The sequence below is a fragment of the Cyprinus carpio genome, chromosome A15 (assembly GCF_018340385.1).
Source record: "Cyprinus carpio isolate SPL01 chromosome A15, ASM1834038v1, whole genome shotgun sequence".
NCBI lineage: Eukaryota > Metazoa > Chordata > Actinopteri > Cypriniformes > Cyprinidae > Cyprinus > Cyprinus carpio.
The window spans coordinates 24,674,525-24,686,733 of record NC_056586.1 but is presented as its reverse complement, the minus strand read 5'-3'; the positions used below and the strand labels follow the sequence as shown (position 1 = coordinate 24,686,733).

The 12,209-nt window shown below is 40.1% G+C and overlaps 1 protein-coding gene and 1 pseudogene across 1 annotated transcript in view; both read left to right on the top strand.

The window, feature by feature from the left end:
- On the top strand, window positions 1-3,606 carry LOC122147820 (annotated as a pseudogene).
- Window positions 3,607-8,584: 4,978 nt separating this feature from the next.
- LOC109104178 (fibroblast growth factor 12) overlaps window positions 8,585-12,209 on the top strand; it is a 39,136-nt gene continuing 35,511 nt past the window's right edge. Inside the window, exon 1 of the mRNA XM_042771833.1 lies at window positions 8,585-8,804. Coding sequence (XP_042627767.1) covers window positions 8,780-8,804 — 25 coding nt within the window. The 5' untranslated portion in view covers window positions 8,585-8,779. The remainder of the gene's footprint in view (window positions 8,805-12,209) is intronic.

The following is a 12,209-nucleotide window of genomic DNA, read 5'->3' as shown; positions in this document are numbered from 1 at the left end:
ATGCTGAACCAGCGACAGCAGTTGCACTGTGAAGCAGAAGATCTCAGCAGCAGAGATCTGTCCAGGCGCGAGAGTGTGTGCGAGCGTGAGATTCGTCAGTGGGCGTGCACTGCACTGCTTTGTCTCACGCGGGTCTACCCTCAGCAACGCACCATGATGATGTCACACCAACAGCGCGAGGTGACTGCAGACTGCAAACGGAGAAACAGTTTGAGGAAAGGATTGAATTCCACAAAACTGACAGGTTTACTGACAGTGACAGTCACATTATGAAAGCTAAAATGGGTTTGCGATCGCTGCTGGGTCATTCTAGGGTCGAATCAAAACGAAGATTCAAGGAAACGTCACCCTGCCGAAATTTTTGAATCGATTATGTATTTTATTTTTTTTTTGAAAGAAAAAAAAAATAATATGATGAAAGCCCAAAGTATTAAATGCCATTGATTAATACTTTACTGTAGAGTCCGAATGGGTCAAAAATGTTGATTTTCACCTGAGATTTACAGCCAAATTACCATGACTGGGTAACAGAAGATGGCCGATTGTTGCCTCATTATGCTATTTTTACAAAAGAGGCTTGTTAAGGTCTATGAAATGTGTTGACGGTTAGAAAATATTTGGTGGCATTATCTTGCCCCTGCAAAGGTAAAGATGTCCTGGTCATGCGGGTAACAAAGCACTTTTCTTCCAAAAAAAGGCAGTTCCCCCCCCCTTCAACAGTTTAGCATGCCTGTAGCTCAAGAATTATTACAGATGTCTAAATATCTTTCAAATTTTAGTTCTTACACACATTTTTCTTTTGGTGTCGTTCATTTTAAGCCCCAAACAATGATTCAGTTTCAGAGATCTGGGAGAATTCACTGTGGGATTCTCAGGGTAGTGAATGTTAAATTGTGACACGTTTTCAGTGGTCAGTAACACCAAGGTGCGTACCAACTGGTTCCACACAAACTTATGCTTAGTTTGCTTTTAAAAAAGGAGATGTCTGAAGAAACAAATATGTTGAAACTAGGAATGTGTCTTGTCCATCGAGAACATGCCTATCCGAGGTGCCCAAAACTTAGTTTTGTGACGTTTGCGCGCACTCTAACTCAAGCATGTATGAACGGTATCCTCACCAATATTATGTATATCACAGATGATTAGATATCGATACTTGGAGAAGCCGTTTGCGATATCCTCCAGTTTTAGGGTCCTCATATATGGTTCAAATCCGTCATTACGAGATACAAGAAAATGGGGAGTCTCATGCAAGTTACCACATATGTTGCAAAATTGTGTCATTGTGGATTTGTGCCACTTTCTACAAAATCGTCGGTCACGGGCGTAAAGCAATACTCCATAGATATTTAATAATTGTTGGATTTCATCTTTATTTATGTATTTCTGTCACCAGAAAAAAAAAAAATGATCAAAAATCCAACATGTTAATAGCCGGGGACCTTACGGTAGAGTCGACACAGAATGACCCGTTAGCATGCCTGACTTGGTATTTACTTTCGTCACTCTTATTATGAGAGGTGCTCAAACGTTTGTCCGGGCCATGCAAGGTGTATTTCTGCAATGTTGAAACTCCACTGTGGCCTTTCAGATGTGAAAGGCACACACACACTAATCAATAAGGTGTTTTGGTTTTTTCTGAGCGTCTCTGGAGGTTCTGTCTGCTGCTGACGGGAGATTTAATACCCCTGAGTCACTGGCTGGCACATGTACACTTCATCATGAGCTTGAGCTCCGGTGCCCCCTATGACTGGGGACTTAATTTTCTTCAGGAGTCTGTGGGCTGTTTGTCTGGGTCTGGAATGTTGTCTTGTGTTTGTGTAGGAAATAGTTTTATAGACTCTATTGCATTGTGCTCTGTTGCTCTTCTGGGTTATTGATTAAGCTTTGTGCCAATTGCTTTTATTAGTGAAATTTTGTTCTGTGAAGCAACGCACTTGTTCCCTTAGATTTAGCGATTTTGTAATCTACTTTTCACATTGTTTAATGAGAATTGATGTGTAATAAATGATACTAAAGTAGGCCTTTTAAGAGGGTTTCCTGGGATTCAACCCTTTAAAAAAAACTAATATATTAATTAGATATATAATACTTCAATATTTGAGTAATTCTGATCATAATGTGATGTGTTTTGTAACTGGTAACGTAAACTTTGTACGTTCAACAAAGGACATGAATGTTTTCTTTTTCTTTTATTGTTATAAACTACAATATTAGTTGGCACGCACGTAATGATTTTATGCAAGCTCTTTAAATTCATTAAGTTATTTCAAAATGCAAAATGGTGTAAGGCAACACCCAAGCCCATTCTTGAATTAAACTTCTTTAGGATAGCATTCCAATAAAAAATGAAAAGATGTCATGAAAGACTGTCCATTCTTTTGTGGTTAAAAATATTCCCTTTTACACGGAAAGATAGGTCTGTTTTATCTACTTTGTCGAAGTACACAAAAATCTGTCCTTCTCTAATGCTTAGTCATTTCCTGTTTTCAGCGCATGGTGCAGAAGTTGGACCAGAAGCTTTCCCGGTTGCCAACGAGTACCTGCTGTGGTGCCGGCGGGTCCGGGAAGGTGCCCGTGATAGACATGGGATCTGGACGAAGTTGACGGTGTCCGCAGCGGGGAGGCTGTATTTACGACATGGACTTCACGTTACTGGTTCCTAGCGCTCAAACTCCCGACACCGAAAACCAGCCGGTCACGCTAGATCAGGTGCGGTCACTATGGCGCTCTGCCACTCCTGGTACTCAGGCCTGAGTTCGTCTGTGCTTTCGACCGAGGAAACCAGACAACAAGTGGAAGGACTGGTGTGGCAACTGTTGTTAGACATGTTAACTATGGCCGCCACCAATTTTTACTTTTTCTCACCCCGCTGGTGGTCCGCCGCTGTGTTCTTCGAATCCATTAGGCATGGTTCTGGCAGAGATTCAGAAGCAAGCAGCAGCGCGGTCGGTCCCGCGGGTTGAGAAGGTCGAGAGCGCAATGCAACCGTCATCTCCATCATTTTGGGCCTCGGAGGCCAGTCGGGAGTGCTGTACGATGGAGGTTCCAGTAGTCTCATTCAAAGGCTGGCCAGCAGTCGCCCAAAGCTGGCTAATGGAGAGAACCCACCCCCCCCCATTTTGGGACGGGGAAAATCACGAGAGGGGAAAGTGGATTAGCGGGTTTATGGCTGCCTGCCTGCGTCCGCTCTTCTACAGGCCAGAAGGAAAACGCAATGGCGCTTTTCAGTTTGCGCGCAGCGAGGTCCAGCTGAAGAAGTGCATCTCTGCGAGTCTCATTGCAGGCGTACCAGTGCTTGTTAAAGCGCAGGATGAATTATCGCTTCTCTCTTCGACACCAAAGCCAATCAGTCCGAGATCACCGTCCGCGCTCACTCTGCTTTGGGGCCTTGCGACCGCCTGCCACATCATACTTGGCACAGGGAAGATTACGCGGCCACCACTGTTTGGCGCTCGGGTTGATCGATGACTTGCAGCACTGACTTGGTGAATAAGACCCTGTTCGCGAATTACTTTATCCCACAATGCACACACCCCCCCCATGCTAGAGCACTATCTCACGCGACGTGCGGCCATGCTGCATGCACGCAAGTTGTGTCCGTAAACGTCGTTCGGACCCAGCGGAAACAGCTTGCGGAGCGCGACTCCCCCCAGAACACGGCAAAAGCGCGCGTCACGACTCACGCATGAAGCTCCTGTGGCGTGGACGGAAGCTCAAAATCTGTCATTCTCCACCCTACTCCGACACCGGAGTTTGCCGATCAGACGCAACCGGAACGATCGTTCAGTCACTCCCGAAGAAAACTCCAGCAAGCTGTGTCACAGAGAATCCTGGGAAAGTCCATCTCAGTCTCAGCAACCCTAAGATCTCTTATTGTCACTGCAGACCAAATCGCCTTTCGCATTGATGACAAATTCTTTTGAACGACCACGCCTCTATTGATCGACTGGGAAACAAGCTTAACTCTTTTTTGCAGTGCAATGAGGCATCATTTTTTCTGAAGCCACGGCCCTCACTGATCTGATTGGGGGCTGTGCTGCAGACCAACCCTCATGCAACCTAAATTCTTGCATTGTGATAATTTTTTTTTCTCAAACCACGCTCCCTGATTTGATTGAGTGCTTACTGGGGTTGAGTATCCTTTTAGCGCGAGCATTGATGACATTCCTTTGAAGGTCCACACCGGCCTGGATTCTGATTGGGTGCTTACTGCATAGATTGGTCCTGTCCCACATGACCCTCAACAATTTGCACTCATGACTAAAGTCCTTCGTGAAACCATTGCACCATTGATCTGATTGGACGATGGCTGACCGACCGCGCCTCAAGTATTATGCATCATTAATGAATCAATTCTTCTCAAGTCCACGCCCCTAATCTGATTGGGCGCTGAGGCACGAAGACCTCACTTTCACATTTGCATGACACATCACTTTACTCTTCTGAAGCCACGCCCCCTATGATAGATTGTTCGGCGACGGTTTTAGTGTTGTTTTTCTTTCGTGTTTTTTAATGATCCCAGAAGTCAGGAAAGCCGTGGTGTTTTGCACAGCGCCAGAGATGTTAAACACTTCAGGCTCTGAAATGATTGTTAAAAATGGAATGATCCTGTTTCACTGCTGCCAGTTTGGAAGTCGTGTCCTATCTGTTCCTCCTCATTATGGACGCCCAGCTTTACGGGACGGATAGAGAGAGAGCAGGACCCCCCCCCCCCGATTTATGGAAGGATGTGGGGGGAGGAGTTCTGGCATGGATCGTGTGGAAAACAGGAAGCCTAACTCACTCAGAAGTGCAATTAGACAACATGGTTTATACGCTTTACTGTAAGTAACTGTACTGATACTGTAAACACGCTATTTTAGACACCATCGTCTCACAGTCACACTCACAGAAGAACTTTAGTTCACAAACTGCACTTAAGGAGAACAAAAATACACCAACAAACCCACTCCCTGTGATATGGCCGTTTGTTCTCTTGGTTTCTTGTTTGTCTCTTGGGGTGAATCTCATGAAACCATTTCCGTGTGACATTTACCCCCCCCCCCCCAAAAAAAAATGTATAATTATATTTTGCATTAAGATTTTAAACACATTTTAACCCTAAATTGCTTTTTTTTTGTTTAGTTTAGTTTAGCTTTAGTTTAGCCTAAATTAAAGATAATACATCAAATAATACTGCAGTTTAATTTTTTATTTTTTTTGCATTGCATTGCATTAATTAGAATTGCAAGGGAAAATGTGCTTGATTCTATAGGCTTTTAGATTGCTTTCATGAGATTCACTCCTTGAAAAAAATCTTAACAGAAAATGTATTTGTCTGTGTTTTTATATATATATATACTGTATGCTGCTAAACATGATAGGTGCATTGGATAATTTGTTTTTGTAATAATTTTGAGTATTTTGATCATTATGTGATGTGCTCTGTAACTGCTGTAATTCACCTGCCCACTTTTCCCAGTTTGACCAATCAGCCTCAGCCAATCATGTGATCTCTGCATGTGATTGGTGGGAGGGACGGATCAGAACAGACCAAACATGAATCGTCAAGCTCTACAGGGACCAATCGTAATGCCTTATCACAGAAATCAACCAATGGGGTGTTTTTATTCCGATTAAGTGGATCCTAAAGACTCTTTTACAGCCCCAACTTGTATTTCTTTTTATATCTGAATCAGGACATATCAGAACTAAACAGAACGTGTTAATTTATTTTAACTGTCGTCATTATGCTAATGTCCACGAGAATTGTGTGTACATGTTATTCTTATGCTTGATAAATATCTAACATGCCAGTGGGCTTATAGACACCTCAGCAAAATAACAAAATAACATATCTGCTCTGGATCAGTGTTGCATTGCATTTTAAACTTGTGTTTGGTAAATAAAGCTGTACAGAAACGCAAAAGTGTAAGCCTTTGATTATTCTGTTTCGCAACTCCAAAATGTTTATTTATTCATTTTTTTCAGTATACAAATACAAATTCACTTCCTACATTAGAGATTCAAAAGTTTTCGTTTTTGAATGTTTCTGGAAGAAGTCTATTCTGTTCATTTATTTGACCAAAACTGTAAATACAGCAATATTGTGAAATATTATTACAATTTAAAATAGCAAATTTCTATGTAAATATATAAAATGTAATTTATTCTTGTGATCTGCAGCTGAATTTCCAGCATCATTACTCCAGTCTTCAGTGTCACATGATCTTCAGAAATCATTCTAATATGCTGATTTGCTGCTCAAGAAACATCTCTGACTATTATCAATGTTGAAAACAGTTGTGCTGCACAATATTATTATGGAAACTGTGATGCATTTTATTTTTCAGGATTCACAGATGAATAGAAAGTTTTTTTGAAATAGAAATATTTTGTGGCATTACAATGCTCATTACTGTCACTTTTGATCAATTTAATGCATCCTTGCTTAATAAAATAATTAATTTCTCGCAAAAAAAAAAACAAAACAAAAAAAAAATTGTGAGATTAATAGACTTCAATATCAACTGATTTAGTTCCTTTCTTTAACTCATTATGTAATCAGTCTGCCAGAAGCTGCTGTATTTATGCACAAAATTGGATTGCAAGTATGACATCAGTGTTGCATGCAACCATCTGAAGCATTTAACCTCCTGTTATTTGAACAGTTATATGAGCAATCGCAGTGTTTGATTATAACTGATTCAAAAAATATATCGCTATATTACTGCTTCTCCAGCAACTCGTGTAGTTAGAGAGCATCGTCAGGGATCATAACCCACACACTGTCAGCGAAATGCTCTTTTACTACTGCATTAAAAGCACTGACGCTGCTGTAGAAGAAACATTTGGATGGAGTTCTTCCTCCAGAAGCTCAGCTCAGCTAAAGTGCTGGGACGGAGAATTACAGATGTGTGTTAGAAAGGTAAATGCTGAGAAGTTTATCAGTACAACAGAATGCCTCTTTGTAAAGTAATGGCTCAGGATGATGTGTGTGTGTGTGTGTGTGTGTGTAAATGCTGAGAGCTGTTGTTATATCCTGCTGACCTGAAGAAGGTGGAGTTTCAAACTCTTTTGCGCACATTTAGGTGTGACACACCTGCTTATTCAGTTTTGCTTAAGCAGCTGAATACCAAAATAATCCAGTGCAGTTTTATATATGAATGTGAGTTTGAGTGGGCCATGCCAGGTTATTTTTGTTTCCTGCTGTCTCAGCACTTGTCTGCCCACCTGCGACTTACCCATCATTGTGTGTGTGTGTGTGTGTGTGTGTGTGTGTGTGTTTGAGAGAGAGAGAGGATTTCAGTTTGTTGACACAAAGATTTTTTAACATAAGAGCAGTGCGGTCATTTGTAATTGTTGATGTGCCATGCTTTTGCATCCATATGGGGAAAAAATATTTTAAAATATATATTTTCTTTTCTGTACATATTTCAAAAGATGTTTTAAGGTATATTTTTGGGCATTTTTGTTTAATTTTAAAATATATTTTTTATAATTTTTAAAAAGCATTTAAATTTATTTTGTCCTCCATATATTTTCAATCCAAGAAAATACATTCATGTTTGAAGAAGAAAAATGTTTTCATTATTAAAAAGAAATAAAACATTATTAAATCATCCATCCACATTTTACGTTGTTTGTTTGCATTTAGCCAAAATAGTGGAAATTACCTCTCTAGTCTTACAAGATGCTGCTCCTTCATGCAACCATTAATGCCAATAATTTATATTTTTGTTGAAAGTAGTGACTTAAACCAATTTACTATGGTGTTACTCTCATTTTACTGTAAAATAAAAAAGTAAAATCGTAATAAATAAAATAAATAAACAAACAAATAAATAAATCCCATTTTATTTTGGATCACGGTTAAATGGTAATATGGTAATATTTTGAACCTTATGATATGGTTGTATTTGCAGATCTGATTAAAGGGCAAAGGCTTATACTAAACATGGAAATCATCAATTATAATCATTTTTTTTTAAAGTCTCTAAAAATCTCATTTTACAAATTTGCATTTACCAGCATCTGAGAAATTGAACTGTTTTAACCCTGTAGGCTGTTTTTATGGACTTTTATTATATTTTTTAGTATTTTTAAGCTTTATTTGCTTATTTGTTATATTGGTGTTTTATTAGTAAATATTTATTAGGATATGTATTTTATAATATGCCTACATTTTTTATATAGCAAACATAAGCGTAAAAGTAAATAGATATAAGCTATATGCATACTTTTGCAGTATTTAATAATAATAATAATAATAATAATGTATTTGATGCTACTTGAAGTTATATTTTATTATTATGTAAATTTTAATCTTTATTATCCATTCTCATGGAAAATATGTCAACAGTGGGGCAGTGGGGCATAGGATCTCTTAAAATATTTTTAATTGCTCTATATTAATTAATAGATTATTAATATTAATGTAGGGAGTAGCCTATTCCGTGAGAATACAATCTGACATCGTTTGTATCATTTGGTGAAGTTGATGCGTCACATGACACCTGCGCCGACGTCACGCCCGTGTGAGCTGCGGCAGCTCCCGTTAACGGCGCGCGGAACGAGCCCCGGTCAGACACACACACTCGCGCGCTGCAGCATCAACACACACACCACGCCGTCTGTGATTCCGCCGCCGCCTCAGCACCGGACAGCGCGTGAAGTGATCGACAGCTGCTCTCACGTGAGAGTCGCGCCCCGCGCGAGCCAGGAACCGACGCAGCGAACAACGTGTCTTCATCATCGGCATCTTCATCCTCCGTGACCGACAGCAGCGCGACGGGAGATGGAGAGCAAAGACAAGAGCGCCGGTGAGCGACTCGAGAGCAAAGACAAGGATCATTACACGTAGGTACAGGGAGTACTGAGTCGTGAAGTTGGAGCGCGTGTGTACATGAGTGTAAGTGTGTGTGTGTGTGTGTGTGTGTGTGTACACTGCGGTATCAGGTCTGCTGTCCTGACGGGGTTTTGGGTGGTGTGTGTGTGTGTGTGTGTGTGTGTGTTGTGTACATGAGTGTAAGCCGCCGCTCATCATGATGGATCACAGGTGTGTGTGTGTGTGTGTGTTGTTCATCTGCAGATCTTGTGTTAAAACATCCTGATGCAGCAGAAATGCCTCGCCAATGGGGTTCGTCCAGCGAAGGGTGGACTTCCTCCACACATCACATCCATCACAGTCCTGGGCGTGTGTGTGTGTGTGTGGGGCAGCGAGCTGTCATACATGGAGTTTCTTCACATGTCGAGACACCTGTCTTCATCATACAACATGATTTCATGAGCGTTTTGGGTGTAGCTGTGATCGTTTTCATCTGTTAACATCAGTTTCTTGATTTCAGCAGAAGTACAGATGGCATGTGATGATGTTCTTCCATGCAATTATCAACATTCAGGATCTTGATTTCAGCAGAAGTACAGATGGCATGTGATGATGTTCTTCGTGATATATGGAGTGTGTTTAGGAAAATTCCCTGATGCATTCTCTGTCCATTGCATTACTCTCTGTCACTCTAGTGTTACTGCACCTGAGTGTGTTGCAGTGTTTTAAATTATAGCCCAGCATCCAGAACTAATAAAATGATTTGGGCCAAATCTCGAAATCTGATATATGTAGCTGTTTGTTCTCAGATGTGCTGTCAATACAGCTGGACCCCCAAAACACCATATATAGACTCTCTCAACAGCTTCTTTAGTGGCGTCTGTGGTTCTGGGTGGAGGAGCCTTTGGAAATTTGCATTGCACAGAAGGCTCTTTATAGTGGAATAAAGTTCTTGCGATTTTCTAAGAACTGTTCTTTTGAAATGGTTGTTGCACTCTAAAAAATCTGTGCTGGTTCTGCATTCTGAATATTCGCCCAGATCAACTTTTTGGTTGCATTTTCGCCAAATATATAAAGTGCTGTGGCATTGATTGTAAGCGAATGTACAAAGCAATTCATACAAGTGCATGAACACAAGTTTGTTTTCAAGAGTTGTTGCTTATTTTTTAACATGAAGCAAGCTAAACAGGCTCTTTATAGGCATTGATGGTTCCATGAAGAACCTTTATCATCCGTGGGAGCTTACCGTTGCATGAAGAAGGCTCTTTATAGTGGAAAAATGTTCTTCACCAAGGAAGCAATGGTTCTCCTACGAACTGTTTAATTGAAGCTTCTTTGTGGAGCCCAAAATGGTTCTTACACTCTTAAAACTGCAAGTCACACTCAAAAATGCTTGAATGTCTAGGGCAGGCTATAATTAGATGCAAAATATCAAATGTGCAACCAAATGCTGCAGGATCTTTTCTCAGAGCTATTTTTTTGCATTGACTTTTTCAGAATAATTAATTGGCATGGCAGTGTTTTTAGATGCATGAAACATAAGTGCATGAACATAAGTTTGTTTCACTTTATGTTTTTAATGTTCAGGCTAGCTACACTTTTAAAAAATCAGATTCTTTATTTGCATTAATGGTTCCGTGGAGAAACTTTAACATCTAGAAGCTTTCCATTTCACAAAAGGTTCTTTATAATAGAAAAATGTTCTTCAAAAAGTTTTTCACTGGTTCTTGTTAGAACTGATCACTTTAAGGTTTGTGGTGGAACCCAAAATGGGTTTTATGACTCCCCGTTAAAATTGCAAGTCACAAGAACGACTCAAAATGCTTGAATGTCTATATATTAGATCCGGAATAAACAAGCATTCAAACAAGATGCTGCAGCTCACATCAAAACACCAGAACTATCTTTTTTGCATTTCTTACTTGTGTTAGCTAGCTGTTAAGTGATTTTTAGTGTCATTCAGATGGGGGGGGGTATTCCTCATTTATGACCAGAACATGAAAGTATGTGGAACCAAGTTTTAGTTCCCCAAAGAACCTTGAAGTGATCAGTTCGTAAAAGAAAAAAGAGAATTGAAGTGATCAGTTCGTAAAAGAAACGTTTTTATAACATTGACCTTTTCCACTATAAATAACCTTTTGTGAAATGGAAAGATTCCATGGATGTTAAAGGTAGTTCATGGACAAAAGGCTTTTTATAGTAGAAAACGATCACACCAGAAAAAATGGCGCTTTTTTTAAGAATGTTCAAATATTGTTGTTCTTTTGTTTTGTTTGATTAATATTTTTTATTATGAATTTTTATTTTTAAAGATTTTTTGTGTGTGAATACCTTGTCAGTATCTATAACACAAGCATATACCCTTAACAGTGCACTGAGAGGGAAGGTCGGATGGCGATTGTATATGTTGATCTGTGTGTTTGTAAACTGATAGTTAGTCGGGTGATACTTGACTCAGCGTCATTTTAAGGTCAGAGGGTGAATGTTATATTTAGACTTGATAAATAAAGTCTGGTCCACATCACAGCTTGTTCTAGCCAAAAACGCCTTACTATAGGACAGGAAGAGTCTCAGATCATGTGCATGCAACGCAGCATCACCACATGAAATCTTATGTTTGAATGCACTTAGTAGTAATCAAACCTAGATATCCGGCTATGTCAGACAGAAAAAAAAATACTCTGGTTGGTCACTTTACATGTGTGTTCTTGATCCAAATAAGCTCCGAAGTGGACCAGAATTTATTTATTGTCAGAAACGTGGCTAAGCAAGACAAAAGATGGGTATGTACAGGGTAACGTGTGCTGCTGTTAATTCGAGTCACTTTTGATCAGTTTAATGCATCCTTTAATGAATAAAGGTATGGATTTCTCTAAAAAATATATGGTTTTGAATGGTAGTGTATGTAAGAGATGGCTCATTTTAGACAGTGTTGGTGTTGTACAGTAGTGAGGTGTGTCTGGGTGTTTGTTGTGTTTTTTTTGGTTTGTTTTAGTGATTCTAGCAGCAGGTGGCGGTATACAGAGAGAGAGAGGAGCAGAGAGAGAGAGAGAAGAGAGAGAGAGAGCCTCCATCACATTTACTGCTGCGGGAACCACACGCAGTAAAAAAAACTAAGCAGTAAAAATCTAATTATTAAATCACAGAAACACATTCCAAGTATGGGGGGGGGGGGGAGCTGTGTTTCTTTTTATCTTCCCTGTCGCCAGATGAAACTACTTGATTTGTGTGTGTGTGGGTGTGTGTGGTATGTGTGTGTGTGTGTGTTGTGGCCTCCTGACCTTGGATAGATGGAAGTGTGTTTAGTTTAGGCCCTGTCCACTTGGCACATGACCTCATGTCACCTTTGGCCTGTCGCCTCACTCTCTCTCTTGTCTCTCTCTCTCAAACACATCTCTCT